Source organism: Zootoca vivipara, chromosome 17 (assembly GCF_963506605.1).
Source record: "Zootoca vivipara chromosome 17, rZooViv1.1, whole genome shotgun sequence".
Classification (NCBI taxonomy): Eukaryota; Metazoa; Chordata; class Lepidosauria; order Squamata; family Lacertidae; genus Zootoca; species Zootoca vivipara.
In genome coordinates, this window is record NC_083292.1 from 15,816,218 (window position 1) to 15,842,320 (window position 26,103).

Genomic DNA, 26,103 nt, shown 5'->3' on the forward strand with positions numbered 1-26,103 from the left:
CCGCGACCGACCGTGCTCTTGGGCTGAGGGGAACCGACGCCTCACGTGCTAGACTTACCCACAGCACCGGAGAAGGGGGCGTGGCGGACCCGCTCCCTGCAGGAAGCGCACGCGACTGGGCTCCCTTTTGATTTCCTCATCCGGGAGCCTCGCGCTCTTTTCCGCCCGACTCCCTCTCTATGGTGGCGCAGGTTGATTTTTTTCCGGATGAGGAAGCGGCGCGGCCCATAGAGACGCAGGGGGGAGAGCGGCGCGATGTCGGAGGGAGCGGAGACGGCTGCGGCCTGCGGAGCAGCGCTCAGGTGAAGAAGAAGAAGAAAAAAAGACGCCGGGGCGGAGCCCCCACCCCCACCCGAGGGGGCGAGTGGAGGCCCCGGAAGAGTAATGCGGAGGGGGGGAGTTAGGAGGCGCCCCAATACCCCGCCGTCGCTCCTGCATGGCATAAACAGCTCGAGGCGGGGGGGGGCTTAATAAGTTAATTAGATAATAAGATTTTTGGGATCATCCCCCACTCAGGCTCCTCCTGTGGATGATGTTTTGTTTCTTTTTTATGATTAATTTATTCATAATTATTTTTTTAACTTTATGGTAGGTCGTGAGGAAACCCTTGGGAAATAAGTGACTGAATATTGTAATGATGATCCTCTGAGGGTCCCATCCTGAACTCGCCCACCGAAAGTGCTTTGGCGAGCCTCCCAGGGAAAGGGAACCTTCTCAGGGCAGCTTTCTGGGCCTTGGACCAGGCGGAGGAGGGCTCCCTCAGCTAAGAGCAACCAGGTAGAAAAGGCTCTTGCACCACTAGTAGTTGCGGAGAAGAGATTTCAGCAGGATTATACGAAGCTGCCTTCTGCAGAGGCAGAGCATTGGTCCGTTTACATCAGTATTGTTGGCATGGACTGGCAGCAGTGGCTCTCCAGGATTTATTGGGATGGGTAGGATGTCTCTCGAAGCCCAGACCGGAGGTGCTGTTGGGGATTAAAGCTGAGAACTTTGGTTTGCTGAGTAGATGCTCTGCCATGGAATTTACGGGTGTGTACACAAAAATAGATTCTTTTCCTCATACTGTAGTTCTGAATGAGGGGCTGAATTTAAAAGGAACATAGGAAGATGAGTTATACAAAGTCAGAGCCTTGGTCTGTATAGCTTAGTATTGTTGACACTGGCTGGTGGCTGTGCAAGGTTTCAGGTGGGGGTGTTCTACACCTGCCAGGGATAAGGACATAAGAAGATGGTGATGGATCAGGACCAAGGATTGGTCCCTCCTCCTGTTTTTACAGTTAACAACTAGATACCCCACAGGAAAACCAGCAAGCAGGACCCAAACACAAGAGCCCTCTCCCATCCTATGGTTTCCAGTAACTAGCATTCAGAAGCATTTTGTCCTCTTACCATGGAGATGGAGCATATTCACTATGGTCATTGATAGATGCTCTACTATTGTGCTATGGTGCCTCCTTGAAGGTGGTTCAGGTCCATCACCTCTTGAGCCTCCCCCAATCTTGAAGTGAGTAGGGAATCCTGAGTGCCTTAGAACTCCAGAGACCTTTGGATCAGAACCCTAACATTTCCACCCCAAATCCTTCTCTTTTTCTCTCCCCACCACTCCTCCTCCTCTAGTAGATGAAATTCCCCAAGCTGGGTGAAGTGAGACGGAAATTTCAGGATGGAATGTGAGGAAGGAGCTGCTTCTAGAGGAGGGTGAGAACTGTGTGCCATAATGAAGGCCTTGATCATTAGCAGCCTGGAAAAACAGACGTTGGAAGAAGGCATGATAGGGTGGTGGTAGTGGTTCACCTTGCCTTGCATGAAAGAAAGAGGATAGAGAAATGTTTTCCTTCCTCATAACACTAGAACTTGTGGAAATGAAGCTGAATGTAGGATGATTCAGGACAGGTAAAAGAAAGTACTTCTTCACGAAGCACATATTTGAACTATAAAACTTGTTCCCAAAGGGTCATGTGGCCAGCATGACAAAGCCGCTTCTGGCAAACCAGAGCAGCACATGGAAACGCCGTTTACCTTCCCGCTATAGTGGTTCCTATTTATCTACTTGTATTTTGATGTGCTTTCGAACTGCTAGGTTGGCAGGAGTTGGGACCGAGCAACGGGAGCTCACCCCGTCACAGGGATTCGAACCGACCTTCTGATCAGCAAGCCCTAGGCTCAGTGGTTTAACCACAGCACCACCTGGGCCGGCTTAGCCTAGTGGTTACTTCGGAACAATCTTTGCAGATTCACCAAATTGCTTAACCACCAATCTAGATGGCTTTAAAAGAGGGTTAGACAAATGGCTACTAGCTGTGATGGCTATGCTCTTCCTCCATAATCAGAGGCAGCAATTCTTCTGAATACCAGTTGCTGGAAGCCACAAGAGGGGAGAGTGCTCTTGTGCTTGGGTCTTGCTTGTGGGTTTCCCATAGGTATCTTGGTTAGCCACTGTGAGAACAGGATGCTGGACTAGATGGGTGGTTGGCCTGATCCAGGGGGCTCTTCTAATATTATTTCTGCTCACTTGTCTTTTTCCGTTGTGAAAGGTGGCTGGTCCAACTGTCCTGATGCTCACTGCCGGTGTGGAGTCCCTGGAAAAAAGCCATTTTGACCTTCTCAGCACCTCCATGTCTGCTGTGGTGCAAGAACTCTACACGAGTCTGCCAGTCACCCTCTCCACTGACCTTGCAGCTCTGACGGATCCCACCATTGTACTTGATGCTAAACCTGAAGCATCAACCTTTGTGCTGTCATGTAGCAGTTTGCCATCCAAGCCCCACCGGACTCATGGGTTGAAAATCTGTTCTCAGGACTCTGCTGAAAGGCTGGATTGCACATGCAAAGCCTCTTGCCCTGGGCTGATGGATCTGCTTCCTCAACAGCCTGCAGAAGCCACTGATCTGGCTGAGGATGATGATACCCCAAAAAAGGATGTGATGGAGTTGGACCCTTGTCACCAACATTCAAGGGAAGACAAGGGAGGGACAAAGGAATTGGGGAGTGTTGCTGAGGAGGAAGGCCTTGCACAGTCGTATCTAGCCTCAAAGGAAATATGTTGCTTAAAAGAGGTAAGAACCAAGGCCATTTGGTGTTGGTTTGAAGGCCGTAATAAATTTGTTAGCCTCTATTTCACCTCTGTTTCGCAAGCGATTAATATGACACTTCTCTGGAAAAGAGATGTGTGGGGAAATATGTTTAAGTTAAGATGGGGAAAGATTTTGGGATCTGCCTGTTGTGTCAATGTTAGAAGAGAACCGTTACATAGCAATTGCATTAGATCGGCCCCCAACAAGATACAGTACAGAGGATTTAGTAATGGAACGGTTCCAAATACTGGAGATGTTGTCCAGGCTGATATCAGATTAAGAATTGCTGCATGTATTTAATCAAATGTTGACTATGCAATCCTATACCTGTCAGAGTAACCCACCTCTGCCCACTTGAGTTCCTTGGGAATAACTCCTAGGTCATTGGGGGTAGTTAGTGAGGATTGCAGCCTGTGTAAATTACCGGCTGTCCTCTTCCATTAAATCATGAAGTTATATTGCTTGCCACTATTAATGGAATGTCTTGAAATATAAAATGTACAGCTAGTGGAGAACTCTGTTTTGTTATGATTCATTGTTGTATAAAACAGCACATTCTCTCCCATTTTCCTTTCAGAATTCGTTTCTTTGTACTAGCCTTGTAAACTAGCCTTGCTCTTATGTCTGTTTAAAATTCATAACGAGTTACTTTTTAAAATATTGTAAGGTATGAAGCTAGTGTTATACTTCATCCGAGGACCACTCTGCATGTTAGATGGGAACTGGCTTCTTAAAAACAAATTAAATTAGCTGAAATGCTGTAGACCTGCCAAGGAAACAACAGTTTAGAGAACAGAAGGGTTTAGATGAGGGAATTGTTGTATCATGTCCCCTTGCAAACATACTGCTCTGAAGGAAATGGCACCTCCTTCTTGGAATCTTATTTGATGGTGGTGTGGTATTAAAATTTTCCATTGTGATGGATACTTTAGTTCTATGTCTACACCAGACATGTCCAAAGTCAGTTTCGGGGGCCTAATCTGGCCCGCCGGTCAGTTTAATCTGGCCTCTGTGGCAGTCGGCTCTTTGGTCAGCCCTCATGCATGTTCACTTCATCAAATCTGGCCCTCTTTGAAAAAGGTTTGGACACTCCTGGTCTATACTGACTGGCAGCGGCTCTCCAGTGTTTCAAGCAGGGAATGTTTTTAGTCCTACCTGGAGGTGCTGAAGGCTGAACCAGGGACCTTCTGCATGCAAAGCAACTGCTTTACCACTCAGTCACAGGCCTTCCTTGGGTCTGTATGCACACTGGGAGAAAATAATTCATTTACAGTGGTGCCTCGCTTAACGAATGCCCTGCTTAACTAAATTTCCGCTTAACGAAAGGATTTTTCGAGCGGAGTTTGCCTCGCTAGACGAATTTGTTTTATGAAAAATTTGTCTAACGAATCACGGTTTCCCATAGGAATGCATTGAAATTCAATTAATGTGTTCCTATGGGCAAAAAAAAAATTCCAAAAAATTTCAATGCATTCCTATGGGATTCGCTAGACGAATTTTTCGTTATAAGAAAAGACCCGTGGAACGAATTAAATTCATCTAGCGAGGCACCACTGTAGTTCCTTGTTATTGTCAAAATATCCAAGCGGTGAGTGTAAACATTGGTGCAAATATTTTGTAAAAATCAGAAACTAAAAATCAGTAATATGATTATAAGTAGAATAAAAGGTAAAGCAGGGCTATCCATGGCAGGTTGGTTTTGACACCTTGCTCCTGTGTGAGGTGCCAGCGGATTGGTAGCACAAAATAAGTGTAGAGAAAGAGTATCTTTTTAGAAACAATCTAGCACATTTAATGAAGAATATCCAGAGACAGATTCTTTCTGCAGACTTAACACCTGCACTGCTTGGGGAAGGTTTGGGGAAGTTATAATTAATCCCTTCTGTCTCTGCTGCTGCTGCTATTGCTTTGATGGCTGGCATTGTGTGTGTTTTTGTTTCAGAAGGAACCTTGGCTAACCCACATGGGAGGAGGATTTCTTCCAAGCCCTTCCAATGTTGAAGCAGCAGGCTTGCAGAAAAATCCAGGTACGCAGAAATTTGTTTGGCCAAGCTGTTTCTCCCTGCCTGGATAATCCATTTGGGACTGAATCAGTTTGAATATCAATAAATAATAAAATGAAACAGTGTGAGCCCAGGAATGCCTGCTTTAAAAGATGGGTTTTTAGGAGGTGTTTAAAGCTTGCCACGGTTTTTGCCTCATGAACAGAGCATGGGAGGGTGTTTGACCATTGACCATGTTGACCGGGGCAGTGAGTGCTTCCTTATGGTCACCCACTGCATACCTGGATATGATTTTGCATCTCCCTGACAAGGAAAGCAGTTTATTCCGATGCTTTCCAGAAATACTGTTCACCATCCAGGTCACCGTCTTAATCGGGCATCCCCAAACTTCGGCCCTCCAGATGTTTTGGACTATAATTCCCATCTTCCCCAACCACTGGTCCTGTTAGCTAGGGATCAAGGGAGTTGTAGGCCAAAACATCTGGAGGGCCGCAGTTTGGAGATGCTTGGTCTTAATCATCATTTTGTTTTACACAATAAGTAACTCGGCTTCTTTTTCTCTCCTGAGAGAAAGCTTCAATTTACCCATTTCTCTGGCTAAATGGAGAATTTCTGTGTTCAGAGCTAGTTTATTCCTTTATTACCGTATTTTTCGCTCTATAACACGCCCCTTTTCCCTCCTAAAAAGTAAGGACAGATGTCTGTGCATCTTATGGAGCGAATGCTTGGTCCCTGGAGCCGAATTGCCCAAGGGCGAAAAGCAGATCATGCTTTTTTTTTTTTAGGAAGATCTAAAGGCTAACAAGAGGGAAAGAGGAAGCCACTCAGCAGCTGATTGCAAGAGATGGGGAGGGAGATAAGGGACGCTAGCTCCCTTCTGCCCCCGCCCCCTTGCCCAAGCCTCCATTTTTTAATGTTCTGCAGAGGGAGGCTGTTTGTTTTTCCAGCAGCATGTGACTGGCTGATTGGATTATCTGGTTGATTAGATTATCAGAAGCTGCAGAACTGTGAGTTGAACAGGATATTTTCCCTTTGCAAAGTAAACTCAACAACTGTGAGCTGATCCCCCCCAAAAACGGGGCTTTCCCCCCCCCCTTTCCTCCTCAGAAAACTAGGTGCGCCTTATGGTCAGGTGTGACTTATGGAGCGAAAAATACGGTAATACCTGTTGAGGCCAAACAGTGGAGGAGGGGCTCATAAATGTACCCACTAGAGATTTAAGCTCCATAACCCTTTTGTGGGGTCCCGCTTTTGTTTAATCCGCAAAAGGCAGCATCTGTTCTATGATGTTAATACCAGGTGAGAGAGATTGGAGATGGTTTCACCCTTATCCTCGTCACAAAGAAAGTGGTGCCAGTCAGAATTCTAGAACCTCCTCAGAGTTCTAGCCCTAACAGAGAGCCCATGGGCCAGCCCCAGCTGAGATCGCATTTGTCTCTACAAGGCCTGAGTTGTTGTGCTGTCAGGCTTTTGACTTTAGTTGTCAGAATTAACATGTGGGTACCTTGGAATAAATTGGAGTGAATACTGTTGCTCAGTGATAGGACTGGGCAAAAGAAAGGACCCTGCAGTCCTTTCTGTGTGAACCAGTTAGGCCGGGGTTAAGAAGTCAAGAAAATGGGTTGATCTGGTCTGGCTTTTAGTTACTGGCGAACTAGTTATTTGCTTCCCCTGCTATCTTGCTCTTGTTGCCTCTCAGGTCACCCGTTGAGTATTATTTACTTATTAATTATTTATTGCATTTACATCCCACTTGATTTAAATCATTTTTTTTACAGAAAGACTCATTCTTGCTGGTAATTATCTTAATATTTACAATCAGAGGAAGGTTTCATTTTTGGAATAATAAATTTCAGAGTAGTTTTTACAGTTGTATAAAAAATTATTGATGTGGATATACTATTGGAAATACATTGACAGATAATAATAATAATTTATAATAATAATAATTTATTATTGGCCAAGTACATTTTCCAACATACTTGGAATTTGTTTCTGCTACATTGCAATGTAAACATACAAATACTGTTCCACTCACAATACAAATAAGCAAAGAAACCCACCCATAATTGACCTCCCCTTCAGCTACACATCTACAAATTTAACAATTTAATGGCACAAGGGGAAAAAACTGTACCTGTGCCTGGCCGATTTTGTATATGAAGACCTGTAGCGACGTCCAGATGGGAGTAAATCTAGCAGATGATGGCAGGGATGTAAAGGATCTGCTGCAATTCTCTCTGCTCTCTTCTTAACTCTGGTAGCATAGATTGACTCTATTGTAGGCAAGCTAGCACCAATTATGAAATTATTGTGTGGTTTGATATTTTAACGTTATATTTGGACAACTTTTCTGCAGTACTTTATTAGAAGGAGAAAAATAATCATTTCCTTAATAACAATTTAAACAATTTATTTAACTAAACAATAAGATGATAGCATATGTTTGGTAACTGATGTGGTTAAACAATTGATTTTTTTTAAAAAAAAACAGACTGAGTTTTAGCACACATGAAAAACTTAAAACAAATCCTTATTTCCTGATGAATAGCCTTTGGACTATAATTTAACTTAAATAGAAAACTATCTTTAGACATATTTTTCCTCCAAAAGCATTTTATTTTAAAGATCAAATTTAAATTTTAAAAATCCAATTTAAATAAAAAAATCCAATTTAAATATAAAGAAGCCAAAAAAAATTTAAATCATTGATTTTTATCTCCCCTGCTTACAGCTAAGTTTGCTTATAGCCTTATTCTTCCAGTACTAAAGAAATGGATGAATAAGGCATGTAGCACATTAACTCCTCCCCTCCCCTTTTCTCTTTTGTGCAGAAGAAAGCCAAGCAAATGTGCAGGTGACCCCTGAAAATCTGTCAAACCTCCTGCAAGAAGCACAAGGTATGAAGGCGAAGGGGACTGATGGGCTGTTTAGTCACGCAGGCGAGCGCAGCGCCAGAGAGGTTGCAGGTGTCCCACCTGAGAGCAGTGAGTCCTCTCAGGTAGACACAGTCATGGCCAAAGTTGAGGTTTCAGGAAGCAACACCTTAGTCTCTCTAGAACCTGTGAGCGCCAAGAATGATGCTTCAGCGAAAGAGCTGCTACAGGAAGACAAAGAAGAGGAGGAGAATTGTCAAGCTCTGATCTCCCGTGTTGCTTTGTCAGCAACGAAGTGTATCCTTTCTAGCTCAGGAGCTGCGGGAGAAAAGTCCCTCAATCGAGATGCAGAAGCGAACCCAATCCTTGACAGTGATCCAGCTTCCATGCAGGATAAGACAAATGTGCCTAATGACAGTAGTTCTTCTCCAGTTTTGCAAAGTGGGACTACCATTGCTGCTCAGCTGTCAAACTCAGTCCCTGAAGCTTCAGGACATCACTTGGAAGGCAATTTGGAGCTTGGAAACACACTCTGGGAAGAGAACATGGATGCTTTCGAAATTGTCTGTGAAATGCAGGAGGAAGACTTGAGGAGCTGTGAAAAAATTGAGCTGCTGGAAGAATGGGCCTCTGAGCCGGATACGGATGAAACTTTGTCCCCAGTGTGCAGCAGTGAAGAGATGTCCAGCGAAAGAAACCAAGAACAGGAGGAGGATGCTCAAAATATTGACCACTCTTATAGTTTGACCTGTGAGGGAGCTGTTGAAATCCAGAAAGGGGGTGCTGTTCAATGCTACTGGAAAGACATTCAAGAAAATTCTCAGCCACTGGAAAACAGCTTTGCAGAATCATCTTCAGTGGCCAAAAGCACGTTTCCCTCTTCACCTGCACATCCAGAAGATGGCTTAAGACTGGCCTCTATAGAGGTTGACAGCATCCAAAAGGATAAGCATCATCAATGTGCTTCTAGTGACATAAGCATGGCTGTTGGGGGAGAAGAAAACAGGTCTCTCATGGCGGAAGTGGGAAACGTTGGGTACATTCAGAACAGCTGCAGCACAAGCAATGATTCAAATCCCACCTGTCGTGAGTCTTTGGATTGTGGCTCCAGATTAGGTGAACATGTAGTACAGGTGGGATCCCACAGTGGTCCAAAGACAGAAATCCTAGGGAGTCCTTCAGCTACACACCTATGTGCTACCACCATAGCAGATGTTGACTCGGAAGAAAAACCCTCAACAGCTCAACTCCGTGACAATTACTCCTCTGTCCAGCAAACTGAGAGGGATTTAAATGGCAGCGGGTTACTAGACAGCTTGCCCAGAGAAGAATTCCCTGCAGAGCTGAAGCTGCAGAGCACCAGCTTCGTACTTCACACCAAGGAAGAGTCACCTTCGCCAAGCCAAAATGCTGGGAGTTGTATTGCAACAAGGGAAGCATCCGTGAAAAGCACAGGCCTTATGCTGAAGGATACAGAGCAGAAGCCAGCTGATCAGGAAATGGCGCAAATCGAAGCATATAGTCCTGGGAACCCATGCATGAACAACCCGTCTTCTGCCATTGAGACTTGCTGCACCTCGTTGGGAGGTATCTGCTTAGCTGCTAATGATGATATTGATGGCAACAGTGTTCTCAAAAGCAGAAGTGAAGAATCTGATGGACTGAAAGCAGGTCACTCTTCTGCATCTGCCGGGGAAGGTGTCCCTCCCGAGGAGCCTGGCAGTGTTGTTAAGGCAGGGGACCCTCATCCCTGTGTTGACTCAGATGATGCTGGAAGAATCTGGGGTGCAGCTTGTCCTGAAGCTTCAGAGTCAGATGTGGCAGCTGGAAATCAAAGGACTGACAGCAACAACATTTCTGTGAAATCACACGTTGCGTTGGAAGTTGACGCCAGTGTTTTCCCTGCAGATTCAAACCCAGAATTAGGTAAAGCTTTGCTGGTGGCTGAATCTGATGGAATGGGAGCAGCTGAAAGTGTAAAAACATGTGGAGAGAGTTGGAGAAATGGAATAGATGAGAAACTGGCAGATTACAGAGATTTTGGCAAAACGAACTGCCTTGAACTTGGCAAACTTGTAAAAGACAGAGGTGAGGAAAAACAACGGCAGCATCAAGACCACCACCACACCTCTTCCTCCTTTGCACCTGAACCCTCCAGTATGAAGACTGCCATGCACTCCAGCTTCCCAGGTCACAGAGAGCAGCAGCCTGGTTTTTTGCCCTTGGAGGATTTATGTGCTGACAGTCCGGGTCAGCCAGGGAAAACAATCTGTCAGACAAAAGTCCAGCCCTTTCCACATCAGAATCCTCCTTTTAATAGACTGGTTTTGTTGAATCAGAAAAACAAATCCCTAGAAAAAGATGTTTCAGAATGCCAGCAGCCTCTCTTGGTGTCCTCAGAGAAGCAAAAGGTGGATCATGCTCTGCAGGCTGTGACCTCAAGTGAAGACACTGAAAAATCTGTTGACTGTAATCGGAACAACTCTCTGTGCTTGGAGAGGGGCCACGGCAAAGCTCCAGTTCCATTGCTTTTAACAGAAGAAAAGAGTGTTCAAGCAACATTTCAGCAAACTACGTTAGGCAGTTGCTCATCTGTTAAAATGGTGTCAGAATCTCTTGGCAATCCATTGAAAGAAGAGTCCGTAGAACTGAAAAGTGTCGACTCGCATTCAGAATGTTGTTCTGAACTTCTGAGGTCAATAGGGTTTGTTAATGATCAGGCTTCTCAAGCAACAACTGATGAATCTGCCTCTGGGGCAGTTAGCAGGAGTCCTTCCGAAGTGCTAGATGAAAAAACATCCTTGCAGTGTAGCAGTGGGCCTGCCTCATCTCCTAGTCAAATGTTTTTCCAGCGAAACTCTGTAAACTGTCAGAAAAGTATGGAGGGAGTGTGTTCAAAACCGCTGGAGAACAAAGAAGTGCCTACTTTGGCAAGTATATGTTTCGGAGTGCAGCTTGCTCAGAATCCAGCCATCTGCTTGTCTCAGAAAGATGATCCATGGACTTCTCCATCTTTTTCCCCACGTGGTCGCTGTTGTCTTTTCCCCAAAGAACACCCTGGAACAATCAGCTTCTCTCTCAGTAGACTCTGCTATCATCATGTTAACCTGTTAAATTCAGAAAATGAAGAGGCAAGCTGTTCTGTTAAAGAAAAGACACCAAGAGATTCTCCTCTAGAGAGCAAGGAAACATCTGTATGTGCAGTAGGTACCAAGCGAAGAGCAGAAGTAGTAAAAGACATCATATCAATTATTTCTGACAGTCCTGACCCCTCAAAAAAGATAAAACCGTCTTTGGAAGGTAACCAGAGAAAATTCAATCTGCCCACTGAGAAAACGGACGTAAAAGTTTACCCTCTAGGCATTAAAGATTCTTCCGGAGCTCTCTTGCAAGGCTTGAGGTTTTCTGCAGGGCAAGAAAAAATGGTGTTCCCATTCAAGATTGAAATACACACACAGCCTTCTTTTGTCCCCCTTCCTGAGCACATTTTGCAACTTAGCAGATTGCTGGACAACCCCAGGTTTCGCAGAATCAGAGATCCTTCAAAGCCAACCGTTGTTGCTCAACCGCATTTAAAGAACGTGCACTATGCTTTGCAAACTAAATGCTTACTTTCCACAAGACTGTCTCCGGAAATCTTTTGCAGCAGCATCCTGCCTTGTCCTTCTTCAGGTGGTCATAGGTTAGAAGCTTCCCCCAAATGCCTCAGCAGTCAAGGAAGAAGCTGGCAGGCTGCAGAGGTCACCCAGGAGCCAGCAGCAGATGGAAAGAAGCCATTGGAAGATCTCTTGGTCATTGAAATACCTGTTGAGAAGGCGAGAGATTCAGAATCAGGTGTTTGTCTGATGCTTACTCAGAAACCCTTGCAAGAGGAGGCTGAGGAAGATCCAGCTCTGCCTGTTGTCTCCTGTGGTGCGGTTGTTCAAGACGAAAGAGCTAAAGGGAAGGTGAAATCCAGAAACCTTTTGAAACGGAGATTTTTCTGCCTTGCACCACCTTTAAGCAGTTCCTACCATGAGATGGTGGTGAAGCCACATGCGTTTGCTTCGGGGAGTGGAGTTGAGGTCAGTGAGAATGGAAGTTCTGGAAGCACTTTCAGGGGATGGAAAAGGCCAAAGAGAGCCAAGGACTTTGATGGGTTGAACTACCTAGAGGCCAAAAGCCAAAGCCTAGGGAGTTTCAGGAGCCAAAGCCGGCCATCAGCCACCAATGACAGTCCTATCCTTGTGGTATTTTGCATGTTGCCACACGCCTTTCACTTTAGTTACGATGGAAGCAGGAGTTCCCTCAGATGCACTCGCAGAATAAGATCACCTCTTCCATTCAGGAGGCAGCTGGGGAAAGCCTGCGGCAAGATTTCTAGGCGGGACCAGCTCAGAACAGCAAGAAAAAGTCGCCTAATGGCAAGTTCTGTTTCCTTCAGGAATCCCTCTGCGATTGTTGTAAAGCCTGAGTGCCAGCTCACAGATTCTGTGTGTTTTGCCCCAAAGCTCACTGTCACAGGAAACAAAGGAGAAGGCACAGTCAGGGACCAAATGCCAAAGCGACAAGGCAGCCAAAGCAGCTTGCTGGACAGCCCCAGGCTTAGCAAACTTACCAAAGACCCGGCGCTCTTGAGGAAGCTGTCAGCGTTGGCTAACAAATTGCTGGCACTGCCGGGAAACCCTCAAAAGCGCAACCAGCTCTTGGGCTCTACAGAGCTTCTCTCTGTCCCTGAAAAGTACAGCCACTTCAAACATAAGAAGCTCTTGGAAGTTTTCTCCTGCGTGGACTTGAAGCTCAACTCTCCATGGTTTAATGGCAGCAGCTGCAGCTTCAAGATGTTCACCTCTCAATCTTTGGCACTTTATCCCTTGGAGCTGACCAACCTGTTCTTTTTTGAACTGGGCAATAAGAACTCCCCCCTGGCCTCCAGTGCCCCTGTCTTCCCTGTGACTTTCCATATAAAATTGGACTCCAGCCCAGTGAGGAACCTCCCGGGGCTGACAACACTGCACAACGACCCTAACAACAGCCACCGGTTAGCTCTGGGGGAGACCCACGGCTTCCAGCCTTCCAAGTGGACCTTTTCTCTCCTCCTGCCTCAAAGCTGCCTCACTGTCGCACCAGTCCGGAGAGATGCCTGGGTCCCTGCTGAGTCGCACACCACCACGCCGCTGGCCTCTCTTGGCACGGCAAAGAGCTGGCGAAGCGAGGCCACCACGACTCAGCGGAGGAGGGCAGGCTGCTCCCCACTTGGCCTCCACACCGTCTTAGCCCTCTATTCCCCCGGCTGCTATCGGATCTGGACCAGAAGAAGGAGCCTCACCTGCCGCCTTCCAGCGGTCCAGAATCTTGCTGCACTTCAGCTCGCCCAGGGCTTGAAGGGGTTAAGACATTCCGCTTCTGCGTCAGCTGACCTCTTCTCTTCCTTGCCCTATTCTCTGGGTCGAGTTTTGTCCATATGGAGCCAGCACGGTCCTCCCAACCGTCCCTCTGAATTCACTCCTCTCCATTCCAAGCGCTGCAAGTGGCAGCCAGCCACTTCTGCGACCACCAGGCTGGGCTTCGGGAACAGGTAAATCTCCCTCCCCCTTATTTCCAAGATTCCCATCCATGCTGCTGTGTGTGTGTATTCCTGCATTGCAGGGGGTTGCACTAGAAGGCCCTTTGGGTCACTTTCAACTCCTAGGATTCTATGTACTTTTCTGTCTCTTGCAGAGGGAGGGGAGCGCAGCATTAGGAACTGCAGGACGTTGAGAGGGGGGCTCACGTTCCACCTTGCATGTGTGTGTGTGTGTGTGTGTGCCGTTGACGAAACCTGCTCACTCAAGATGCCTCCCCTGCAGAGCGCCATCTTGTCAGCTGGAGCAGAGCCAGGCTTGGTTGGTTTATTTGCTCCACTAACTCTCATTTTTCTCCCCTCCCGGCCACACACCCCACACCACGTGCCAGAATATATATTGCGGAAAGGTGAGAATCTGGTGGCAGAGCTCCCGGACGTGTGAGGTAGGAGAGGTTTCAGAGTCCGGAACTACGGAGCACAGATTTTGGACTTCCATAATGGGTCCTGCAGGCCAGACTCTCCCAGCCTGCTGCCTTCCAGCTGCCCCGGACTACAACTCCTGTCTCACCTGGCCTGGCTGAGGCTCATGAGAGTTGTAGTCTGGAGCAACAAGAGGGCACCAGGTAAGGAAAGAGGTTGACCTAGCTTCTGCTTCTGAATGAGAAAAGGAGAGTGTTTGCCCTCACTGAAAACAACCCACATGTGCCCCAGAGACAGAGCTTTGAGCAGGATAGCATGGTGGATTTGTAAGTAAATGTTGCTCCATGGGCATCACCAAAACTAAGCCGGAAATGTTGACTACCTGAATTAAAAACAAAATCAAAGAGAGGAAGTTGAAGTAGTATTCTCTCTTCAACTTGTGGCTTTTGTAATTCTAAGGCGGTGGGGTGTAATCTAAAATTATTACTGTAAGGGGGTTTTGCCCCACTCCTCTGAAAAAAATTAAATACTTCACTTCACCACCTCACCCTTTAGGGGCTTACTTGCTGCATCTCTCTGTCAAGCAAAGGAAATACCTTGTAGGTTTGCTTAACAGAATGCCGATTCTGTGCTTTCAGTGGCCAGAAATAAAAATGGATAAAGCAGTCGATGGCTATGCCTACTGGGAGGAAATAAACCTTTTGCATATGGCTCAACTGTGAGACAATTTCAGTTACCTGTTGGTTTGCAAAAGAGGAACTTTAAGAACTAACCAAGCTCTAAAAATAGATATTTTTGCCTTCCTTGACCTGTTTTTAAAATGGGTTTAGCAGAACATGTGAAGAAGCAGTTTTATACCGAGTGGAACGCTCAAGCACAGCATTTTCTGATGTGATCTGCTGTGGTTCTAAGGCAGCAGCCTCTGCCTTCTGGGTACCCTCTAACTCCCAGCACTGCTGTGCTGGCTGGGGCAGATGGGAGCTGCGGTCCAAACATCTGGAAGGCACCAGGTTGGTGTAGGCTGCTGTAAGGTTTGGGAGATTATTAAAGCATATTTTTAAGTAGTCGTCCTACATAAGAGCCAGGTTCCTTGGATGATATCCCGGTGTTTCTACATACAAAACAAGAGCTTTTGCCACCAAACTGTGTCCTTCCACAAATATTTAGTCTTGTGTACTTGTCAAGATTTTCACAATGTTCAGCATATAGAAAGCAAGTTGGGAGGATCAACGTAAAAAGTGTTTTATCTGTAACTCTCTTACTATCAAATGAAGGCGCTTGTGTCATGTTCTGAAGGAATGCTGCCTGAGCTGATAAAATACAATTCTAACAAAATACAGAATCATTGTGAGGCCATATTGAGAAATGTCCCGCTTTGGAGGGACAGAGAGTGCTGGATTTAACTGTGTTGTCACTCCTCTGACCTCCCCACCTCCCAAATTCTTGACCTTATGGTGGAGATTGTGGAGCAGTGCACACCCTTTTGCTAAAAGCAAGGTACCATGGGTTGCTTCATCCCCCACCCTTTTTTTTGGTGTCTTGGAAAGAGGCAGCCCCTTTTAAGACCGAGATCTGCTCTACTGCTTTATCTCACCCTCTGTGTACGAAGCAGCTGGGCAGAGGGAATCGCCCCACCCCGGCTGAACCCCACAGTGGTCAAGCCAAAGCTTAGAAGGAACACCCAGGCATTGAACGCGTTTGATCACCTCCTGTACTTCTCATGGCTGTATCCGAGGGCAAGTCGCACTGGAACCATTCATTTAAAAAACAACACTTCACCATGCAATGAGAGTCTGTTTGGGGCAGGTCAGAGCGCAAATGAGCCTCTGTTAATGAGGCTTCCCACCCCTTCCCCCTAGCTCTGCAGTAATTAGTTGGGCTTTAAGGTTTATTAAATCCATATATTGCTTCCCACTAAAATGTCCTGAAGTGGTTGGCATGCATTTAAGAAATACGGTAATAAAATTGCACAACCATGCAGGTTGTTGTTTTTTTTAAGCCACCCCATTTTTAACAATATAGTATCACTGGATATGTCCAAATGCCAAGGAAAACGGAAACCTCTGTGCCTGGAGAAGGTTGGTGCTTGGAGGGCCTCTTTGTGGGGAGCATCCCATAGATGCTGTGAGGAAGCCTCCCTTAACACATTGGGGCCTCCCCGACCTTATTTCCAGGCTTGGAAGAGAGGCTGGTGTGAGGCTCTGGTCTTCAATTTGTATGCTGCCTTCCTATGTTACTGAACTGAGGGTGGTTCTGCAACCTGTATAAAAGACACTGTGCCACAGTTTAAAATAATAACTTAAGGACAAATGGCTAAAAAATATTGGGAATCCATTTCACATGCAGTTTTGTGATATTGGGAATCCATTTCACATGCAGTTTTGTGAGATGATGTTAACAAAATGTCAGCAAGTGGTAGCTGTGGATCAGCTGAGGTTTCCAGCTTAGGACACGTCGTCAATCCTTGTCCAGTTCTACTGGCACATTTTGGCAGAGGCCAGTCTCAGCCTCTCTGGCCATCCTGCACATCAAGAATGGGCTGCCTTGCAGGTGGGCTCAGAGTCCTGAAGGGTGAAGCTCTGCTCCTGTCTTCCGTTCTCCTGCACCCCAAACCTCCTCCGGATCCCCAGCAAAGGGCAATCCGAATGGATGCAGTATTTCAAAACTGCAAAAGTTCTCCTGCGGTTTCAAACCCTGTCCAGCTCTCCAGTATCTCCTTGGATGGCTTCTTAAGTCCATGTATGGTGGCTGCTCCATTCAAAGGCTTTCAGGATTGCTGCCCCTGGTTTTCCTCACTTTCTCCTGCTGTGGCTGTTCCAAGTAAGTGCTCTAGTAAGATGAGGCAAGGGAATGAAAGGTTGCAGCCTTGATTAGAAGCCTTAAATGCCCCTAGTGCTCCGCTTCCTTTACAACTTCCTTCAACCTTCCACAACCGGCTGCCTTCCAAGTGTTTTGGACTACAACCCACCAGCCTCTGCCAGTAACAGCTCTGCTTACTGTGGCTCTTGGAAGTTGTAGGCTAGAGGGCACGAGGTTGAGGAACGCTGATGTTCTGAACTTGCTCTTTTTTTAAAAAAAGAATTAACTATCAGGAGTTTCTCTAAATGATTTCCAGCCTCTCAGGCTAAACTTAGCACCCTCCTGTTTTATATTTTCTTGGCTCTAAGGCCGAAACCCTTCCTCCTAGTCAAGGGGTCTCCAAAACACATGGCCCCAGGAAGCGCAGAGAAAGAGCCCAGTGTTTTCTCCCCTCCTGCCTGGAATGTAACTTGTGCTGATTCAGCTCTAACTTTTGCTTTTCTGTGGCTTTCTCTCCTATCTGAACCAGCTCTGCCATGTTGCCTCAGGTGCCTGACCAGTGTGTGGATGACGCCAGCACTGTCGCTGATGCTGTGAGGTAAGTGGGGGCCTTCCCACCCCTCACCCCGTCACACAAAGGAGCCTTTGACTTGAGGATCTCCCCCTTTGAGGTCAATTTTACACCTTGCCTGAAACTGTGCCTGACTAGGAGTCATTGCGGAAAATGTGTCTGTATTCTTCCCTAGAAGTGTTGAGTGTTGGCGTGATCCAGGAGGACTCTTCCTATGTCCTTATGCCTGCTCAGCATTACTTTTTGCTACCCTGGCACCCTTGAGGTTGTTTTGGACTGCAGCTCCCAGCTGTGCAGGCAGGGCTGCTGGGAGTTGTAGTCTAAAACACCCTGGAGGAGGGCACTCAGTGCATATATCACTGTTGCCTCTTAAATCCTTGGCCTCTGCTCTCCCAGTTGGCCCTCTTTTTCAAATTTATTTATTGCTGGCATTTATATACCACCCAACTCTTTCGTTGCATATTTTAATCGGGTGTTTTATATTTTGATGTTTCATTGGGATTGTTTTATTGTGGTAGGTGTTCATGTTATAATGTCGCGCAATTGAGTTTATATTTCCGAAGCTGCTGAGAAGCCTATTTTAGTATTAAGCATTATATAAATTAAGAATACACACACACCCCTTCTGCATGCAGAGTAGATGATCTACCGCTAAGTTACAGTCATGGCCATGATCCCCAGCTCCCCCACTGGCTTTGGCCATTTGACTTGTCCCACCAGAACCAATCTTGATGCTGTCTCCATCATCAATCCCTGGCCTTAATCAGCATGCTTGTTCTCCCCCCCCCCTCACTGCCTCTTTTGTCCTCCTCCTAGGCTGGAACCTTCATTTTCTGCATCATTACCTGCATCTTGCTCACTTCTGGAGCCAGCACATCCTCCTCTCGGACTTCCAGTGCCTCCATTTCCGGTCCTTCCCTTGGATGAACTGGACGTTCCTGTCCCTGTGTTACCCAAGACTGGTAGCCGGCTTGAAAAGGTGAGTGATGTCCTGAGGAGAGGCAGGTGCACAAATTGGTAGGAGGGTGAATGGTGCTTCCCATTGCTTGACGGGTATATATCTTGGTTTAAGGTGTGTGTGTGTGTGTGTGTGTGTGTGTGTGTGTGTGTGTGTGTGTGTGTGTGAAAGCATGTTTAGTGGTGGGGGGAGGGAATGGAATGGAAAAATTAATCTTACCCTAGTGGGGAAAGAATGTAAGGCTCTAACAGACCACTCTGCCTTTCAGCTCTGGTATCTCCTCAGCCCTGTCATAATATGGAGGTAGTGCTGATCTACTTTGTAGGGTTGTTTGTAAGAATTAATATGCCACTTTTCAATGTGTGCAACACCTTTCCCCAACCTGGTGCCCTCCAGATGTTTTGGGCCCCAGCTCCCATCAGCCCTGGCCACCACACATCAGCCCCAGCATCATACGGTTGTGCTGTCTGGGGCTGATGGGAATTGTGGTCTGAAATATCTGGAGGGCACCAGGTTGGGACAAGGCTGGTCTATAGGTGAACCATTGTAAAGAGGGACTGTCAGCAGAGCAGTAGCTGCCCTAGGGGCCAGGTTTGGCAATGAGTCAGATCGCCCTCAGGCTGTGCATCTCAGAGGATATCTCTGGGCAAATCGTGTGTGCGTCTACTTTCTCTTCCCCTGCCCCAACCTCTCCCTTAATTTCTATGAGGATAAAATGGGATAATCACCCCTGACCCAGAGGCCAGCTTGGTGGAATGCCTCTCTTTGGAGCTTGTAGCATCTGAAGCCATGTTGTAATTGCATAATCCTCTTCTTTTCACCAGGCTGAACTGGAGAAGAGGCCAAAGAAAGTATCTCAGATCCGGATTCGAAAGACTATCCCTAAACCAGATCCCAACCTCACCCCCATGGGACTTCCCCGACCGAAAAGGTAGGAATGTATTCTCTTGTGCTCAGCTTGGGCTTTTGGGCTTCCCGCATGGGCATCTGGTTAACCCCTGAGAACAGCATGTCGGACTAGATGGGCCACTTGGCCTGAACCCAGCAGGCTTAACCTGCTGTGTGCTTAACTTGTACCCTAAATCTCTAACATTTTGGTGTGCCTCTTAAACTCCTTTTTTCTTCTTCTGACCAAATGCAACAGCAACTAGATCTGATGGATTACAGCTGTTTCTGATGTATCTCGATTATCATTCTTCCAGATTGAAGAAGACAGAATTCAGTTTGGAAGAAATATACACCAACAAGAACTACAAATCTCCCCCTACAACCAGGTTGGTTTACATATACCAGTGGAAGGGCTCACTCTCTGGACCCATCCTAGGACAGAATAGCAAGTCTCCATAGCTGAGTTCCAGCTGTGTTGTTGGTAGTATTCATCATAAAATAGTGAGCAAATGAGAACGAGTTACATTGCCTATTTGTGATGTGCAGAAGTGTATTCATACTCACTTTCACCCTGAAAAATATGTCTAAATATACACTGATATGAGGAAATATACTACAGATTTAGCTTCTGTTCAACCCCTTCCCAACCCCTCCTCCCTGCTGTATCTTTGATCTTTGGCTGAACTTTTAGAGCAAAGGGAGAGGCTTGGAAGATATTCTGCCTGGATATCTAGATGCCAGCAGAAAACTATCTGGGAAGTTTCCTAGCAATGGGATGGTGGTGATTGGATTTCTAAAAAAAGGGTTGATTTGTGGTTAGAAACTCTTAAGGTACAGCTTAGCTCTGTTTGGCAGAGATATGAGGTACGTAGAATCACAGATATCACAGGAGGTCACTGTTTAGTCATTCTAGTTGCCTTCTCTCTCAGAGCAGGACTGTTCCTGACACTCCTGTGGTCTGTGCGATGTCATGCAGTTAGTGACATTCTAAGCTTACTCCTTTTGGTCTTCCCAGGTGTCTGGAGACCATCTTTGAGGAGCCAAAGGAGAAGAACGGGTCCTTGATCTCCGTCAGCCAGCAAAAGAGGAAGCGGATTTTGGAGTTCCAGGATTTCACCATTCCCCGGAAGAGGAGAGCACGCAGCCGAGTCAAAATGATGGGTGGTTCCACCCGAGCACAGAAAGCTGCCTTGGGCGGAAGAGAACTAGATGTTCTCTTGATCCAGAAACTGACAGACCTGGAAAGCTTCTTTGCTAAGGAGGAAGAGCAGGAGCAAGCATCAGGCAGTTGAGGGTGGGCTGGTGGCTGGGAACAGCCCATGTCCTTTAGCGCTCCAGCGTACCTGAAAAGGCACGTAATCAGTTTCCCCATATGAAACCACTCTGCTCCGATCCCTGGATGATCAGCTCTTGTTTACAGGCCTGTCTGGCATGGCCGTAGAGATAGTTCATTAAGCACTGGGGAGGAGAGCTTCAGATTTCCTTTTAACGCAGCAAGGTGGCTCTGTCTTCCTCCCCCCACCCTCACTGAAAATCATTGTTTTAACATCCTCTGAGGGAAATGGGTGGGGCAAATTAAAGGCTAATGCACCTTCAAAGGCAACAGGATTTAAAGAACTTCCAAATGTATGTGTGCATTGGGTTTTTGGCCACTCTGCTCTTTTGTGCCCTCCACCCCTAGATGTCGTAGGGGGCTAGGAGGACCGAAAAGCTTGAGTAAAATGGGCAGCAGGGGGAAGCAGCACTTGTGAAGCAGGATTTCAACCTTTTTTCCATCCTCTGTAACCAGTCAAAGATCCTCTGCCGCTCTCTTGATCGAAATTGTCGCAAGTCAGCCAGAGTCTCTCCTGGGAGATCCCACAACAACATAACAACTTGACTATTGTACTTTGTTTGCTCCATGTGGACCCATTTTAAAGATGCATGGTACGGACACTGGGGGTTGAGGTTCCCCTGGGAAATGGCTGTAATTGTTCATCCCGCCCCGCCCCCGAGATGAGGGATAGCAGGTAGCATGAGCTCAGCCCCGCTCCTTCCCTCCCCACTATGTTCCTTTTGCTGACTTGAACCTTTTCGGCATTTGACACACCAGTGGATTTCAGCTGCAAAGTGCACCACATTTTGTTGTGTTATCTCCCCATCACCGCATCGTCTCTTCTGCCCAGCTGCAAATGCTGTGACTCTTAGATTCCTCCTCTTTTGAACTTGAAAAATTACAAGTTTGGGGCCAAGCATTGCCTAGCTCATCTAGTTGAACAATTTATTAATAACCAACTGGTCTGTATAGCCTAGTGTATAATACAGTACTGGGTCCTGACAGGTGGAAGCTGGTGAGCGGCCAGTGACAATTGGTAGCCACACTCAGGAAAGCTTAGCCTCCCCCTGCCCAGTTGGGAAATTGCTGTGCTCTGGGATACTCTTCCCCTCCCCATTTTTATTTGAGCATTTTCCATAGGGAACAGCAGCTGCTGTGTGTCTGCAGTGCCTATAATTTGGGCCAGATTTAATGGCTGAAATCCTCATAGCTCGCCTCCCTCTCATTAAAAATTTGCACTTTCTGTACCTCAAATGCCCCTTTGGGATACCTTCTTGTTACCTCCAGAATGAGCATTGCTCTGGCATCCAATCAATATAGCAGATGATGGTAACTTGGGCAAGCCCAGGGGTAAAATCTGTGCTGCCCTCGCTTCTCTGCCATCCCCCCATCGGAGGAAGCAAGAAGCAGAAGGTGTCAGCCCAGTTGCCTGTGATAAAACCCTGGGCCTGTAAACTGGAGAAGTGGAGGGTGGGGGGCTGCCACACATGTGCCTGAAGCAACCGTTGGATTCCTGCTGCATACTCATCTGTATGGGCAAGTGAAATAATTTCCCCAATGTGATAAAGATAAGAAAACGGGGAATCATTTTTTAATGGTGGAACCTACCCCAAAGTGGCACCCTCTCCAGATGGTTTGGACTACAACTCCCAACAGCCCCAGTATCATATGGCCATGCTGGCTGGGGCTGATGGGAATTGTAGTTCCGCCACTGTGGGGAAGGTTGGACTAGATATCATAGCCAGTTCCATATGTGACTGACGTTGTTTGCTACTGCATGCAAATATGTGGACGCTCCTGGCTAGCAAATAATACTTTTATCATGGTAGGCGATCCCTGAACATCTCTAGTCTCGATATTTTGGATGTGTTGAATAGAATCGTCGTTAGAAGTACATTTTAAAATACATTTTTTGTCCCATAGTGGGATTCTATGAAACAGCACACCAGGACAGATTGTGATGTGGGGATTTCCAATTCCGTTGTTGAGCTGATGTTCCATGAGTGCCAGGCAGGGTCAGTGCTCTGTACGGGAGTATGTCCTCCACTGTGAATTTTGAATTGTCTGTTGTTGGTGTCTTTTGTGTGGGTGTGGTTTCTTTCCCGCTCCTGTTTTGTTCGCTTCCTCTTGAGAATGCATTTCTGTAAAGCTGCAACATGGGAACGCAAGGACTGTTCTTGCCTTTGTTTTGTTGCAGCTGACCAGAAAATGAGGCCGAATTTTCCCTGTAATGAGGTGGGATCTGTGGCAATCCCAACAATGGTTTGCATTGAAAGAGGCTTTCTTCCATCCCTGGGATTCTTTCTAAAGGCGTCATTTTGTGTGGATGCAAGTTCCTCTAACCCTTGTTCTTATAGGACCCATAGACTGTTTGTGGCAGTATTGTGGCTGGTGAAAAGTGTCCTCTGGAGCTGCCCATACCGCAAAAGAGAGGTTTGGAGGATAGGTTCCCGAGGAAGAACCTGCCTTCAGGCAAGGCCCTTTCCAAAGTGGGGACTGGAATTCTTTTCCTTTCTTAGTTTTCAGTACAATCATTGAAGAAATTCTACCCAGAGCTCTTGAACAAAAATTCCCTGCCAGGAAAGAGCGAAGGCAGCCTATGGTGTAAACTCTTAGGGACACAGAACATCATTTTTTAATAAAATAATGTGGCTTGTGAGGACTGTGTCTGCTTGAACGAAATCAGGAGTACATAAAAGGGTAATCCCTCTGCAGCTGCCAGGAGGAAATAGGGCTTGCAAGGTAACATCGCCAGGGACAGAGCAAGGGTCATCTCTGCCAGTGGTTAGATTTGACTCTCTCCTTGTCAGGCTGGTCTGGCTGAGGTTGTCCCCAGAGCTCTTTGATGAAACTCCAACTGCTTTGTGGTTAGTGTTCAGAAATGGCTTCTTTAAGCCTTTTGCATTAATAAAAACTGAATGGAAACTTGCACATTTTTGTACCTGTCATGCCATTATTATGTGGTGTTTTTGTTTTAAATTCCAGTAGTCTGAGTTTGAAATTTTGCTTTCTTCGTATGTTAAATTATGGAAATAAAAAAATTAACATTTCATATGTGTGTTAAAGGGATTTCTTTGTTTTGTAGCAATGCCTTTATTTAAATTTCCAATGATATACAAGACCTGGAGAGTATCAGATTGGTAAACGCATGGCTAGTTGTTAAATATCAGTAGCTCTGCAAGTAAATCTTATGCAAGCCATTCCAGGGTAAGCTGCTGTGAAATGTTTCTAAGCAAGTGTATGTTTTGGAATAACTGAAGATACAGCCTGAGGAAAACTTAAGCAGCAGGGGAATCAAGAGCTCTTCCAGCATGGTGGTACTGGATGCTGGCTACCAACACAGGTGACATTCTAGTATTAGCTGGTGTACAAAACCCACCTTGCATATGTTTCCTAAGGAAAACAGCCAGCCACTGATAAAGCCCACAGAGCCTCCTGGCAATTCTCTGCCTTCCTGGCGAATGCATCAAATCTTCCACTGCAGTCTCACTTCTGTTTTGGGAGTTTCCCTGGAAACAACATCAGTGTTGCTCTGAATAGATGCAAGTGTCTTGTTTGCAGAAGTCCAGGATGCCTGAAAACCAAAATGGGATGTATCTAAGTTATGCCACTGGGCAGGTCTTGGTCTTGGTCTTGGTCTTGGTCTTGGTCTCTCTCTCTCTCTCTCCGTGCCTGTGCACCTGCTGCGATTTTCTGAGAGTGCCAAACAAGCTCAGAATCTCAAAATTGCTTTTTGTAAAACATGTTTTCAGCCCTTAACAGCTGCAAGAATAAGTTTGGACAGCTGCTGAAATCCTTTTAGCAAACCCAGACAATGGTCTGAAATCAATCAATATATCTTTGGGTTGAAGCAAGGGGCTCTGTGCCCTTTATGGTCCCTACCCTAACCCATTATATGCCTGTTGTCTTTGTCCATGGAGTTTTCTTGGCAGGGATACTGGAGTGGGTTGCCAGTTCCTGCTCCAGGTGGATCACATTTAGTCAAAACTCCACTATGACCGGTCCATCTTGGGTGGCCCTGCATGGCACAGCTCATAGCTTCTCTGAGTTATTCAAGCCCCTTCGCCATGACAACCCTAACCCAACCCATTACCCCATTACAATAACCAAGCAAAATACAATTTGCAGGGGTGTTATGTGGGGTTGTTGTGCTTTAAATTTTAATATACTGTAATCCCCCCCAAAAAAAAACCTCATGAAGGGTGGATAAGGAATTCAATTAATGATAATAACTAACATCACAAATTGCCTAGCATCAACTGATTTGAGCATAATTTGCACTATCTTGCTGACACAACGTGCATAGCACATTCAGACTACTCAAATAACTTTGCAGGCATGGATTCTATTATGTTTCATTGATTTTACATGGTTCAACTTAATGTCTGTCAGTCATCCAATAATCAGAGTTCTCCAACAAATATAGCAAATCATGTATTCTTTTACTAGATCCTGTAGAAGCTCTCCAGCAAGGGATCAGTATTCTTGCCCTCATAAGCATGTCAAGTACAATGCAGTAGAGGGCAAGTGGGGTGACCAACTTAGACCCTGCCATATATCTCCTTCCAGGTAAGCCCAACTTACCTGCAGGTGTGCAGTTGAAAACAGACTCTGCAAGCTGGAAGAAGGGCTCCCCAAGGATGGTCTCATAGTCCAGGTGGCTTGTAGGAATGAGATGCCGAGTGGCATCTTTAAAGAGCAGGTCACTTTCACCGTATGCCTTTGATTGAAAGAGCTGAAAGGTCAAGCCTATGCTTTGTTCCTAAAAAAGAAAAAGGTGAAACTGTAGAAACGCGAGTACAAGCAAAGCCAATATCTTCAATATCTTTTCTGACTGGTTATGGACTGTATAGATTGCTTCACCCATTTCCCTTTCTGTAGTCTGTCTTCTGGGAATCATCTCTATCATTTTGGCTCCTTGTTTTCCAAAAGCATGGCCTTTATTTTCCTCAAGGGGCAGCAATTGTAATTGGATGTCCAGCAGTGGTGGGTGGGCATGCAATTACCCACCCCCACCCCCCAGTCCATGTTCCCAATTAAAATCGCACCATCAAAGGAGGCCATAGAATGTTATTTGGATGCAGAGTTGCTTTTCCACTTGCAGCTTAAAGCCAAACAGCAGTAACTGGGTGTTACTTAAACCATCCACAGCTGGAAGCTCTCACAAATAATGTTTAAGCTCTTATCATTCAGTCCAACACGTTCAAACTGACCTGTGACTTCACCAGGAAGTCATAGACCTTTGCTACAGTTACGGGGCGTGTCACAACTATATTGGGAGGGACAAGGCCCAGGTTGCAGACTTTCCACTCTGTCACATTTGCGCGGCTGCCATCAAGGCACAGGAGTTCAAGGTCACTTGGAGAACATCCTTTTGCCCAGCCTGAGCTATCTAGGTCTGCAAAGGAGTAAAAACAAAGCAGTTCTTCATGAGATCCATTTCCTTTGTAAATAAGATCCAGATATCTGTCAATGAACTATTGATCATTTTTAAGATCTCTTATGCTTTCTTAAGAATTAATGGAACGTAAAAATAAAGTACAATTGTTTTTAATGCAGGTGTTAATTTCCAAGAGTTCTGATACTCTCAGAAACAAAAGTACAGTAGTACTAGTTCTCCCTTACGACGTTTGATTAGTTAGGCTATTTAACTG

The 26,103-nt window shown here is 46.1% G+C and overlaps 3 protein-coding genes across 20 annotated transcripts in view; 1 reads left to right on the forward strand and 2 right to left on the reverse strand.

Moving 5' to 3' along the window:
* The window catches only part of DEPDC5 (DEP domain containing 5, GATOR1 subcomplex subunit), a 50,543-nt gene extending 50,358 nt beyond the window's left edge, over positions 1 to 185 (reverse strand). For 8 of the 9 annotated variants that reach the window (XM_035097580.2, XM_035097581.2, XM_035097582.2 and 5 more), the window contains exon 1: positions 59 to 185. The gene's annotated coding sequence lies outside the window, so the exon portion shown is untranslated. The other variant, XM_035097579.2, reaches the window with a different exon arrangement.
* Positions 179 to 23,501, forward strand: PRR14L (proline rich 14 like). Of its 7 annotated transcripts, XM_060269511.1 has the most exons (11): positions 254 to 302; positions 593 to 777; positions 1,618 to 1,698; positions 2,535 to 3,056; positions 5,017 to 5,101; positions 7,912 to 13,510; positions 17,247 to 17,315; positions 18,105 to 18,267; positions 19,071 to 19,177; positions 19,449 to 19,520; positions 20,150 to 23,501. In XM_060269511.1, exons 4-11 carry the CDS (start codon positions 2,556 to 2,558, stop codon positions 20,424 to 20,426), a joined length of 6,873 nt encoding a protein of 2,290 aa, XP_060125494.1. In that variant the 5' UTR covers positions 254 to 302; positions 593 to 777; positions 1,618 to 1,698; positions 2,535 to 2,555; the 3' UTR covers positions 20,427 to 23,501. The 7 variants fall into 7 exon arrangements, with proteins under 7 accessions (XP_034953459.2, XP_034953460.2, XP_034953467.2 ...); XM_060269512.1 differs by lacking the exon at positions 1,618 to 1,698; XM_035097575.2 differs by lacking the exons at positions 254 to 302; positions 593 to 777 and adding an exon at positions 366 to 381.
* The window catches only part of LOC118075560 (melanotransferrin), a 23,802-nt gene continuing 15,881 nt past the window's right edge, over positions 18,183 to 26,103 (reverse strand). For 2 of the 4 annotated variants that reach the window (XM_035097601.2, XM_035097602.2), the window contains exons 15-17: positions 25,663 to 25,847; positions 25,034 to 25,211; positions 23,570 to 24,023 (exon numbers count right to left, since the gene is read on the reverse strand). In XM_035097601.2, the coding sequence (XP_034953492.2) occupies positions 23,971 to 24,023; positions 25,034 to 25,211; positions 25,663 to 25,847 (416 nt within the window). In that variant the 3' untranslated portion in view covers positions 23,570 to 23,970. Of the gene's footprint in view, positions 18,280 to 23,569; positions 24,024 to 25,033; positions 25,212 to 25,662; positions 25,848 to 26,103 lie in introns of those variants that run through there. The other 2 variants (XR_009556912.1, XM_035097605.2) reach the window with 2 other exon arrangements.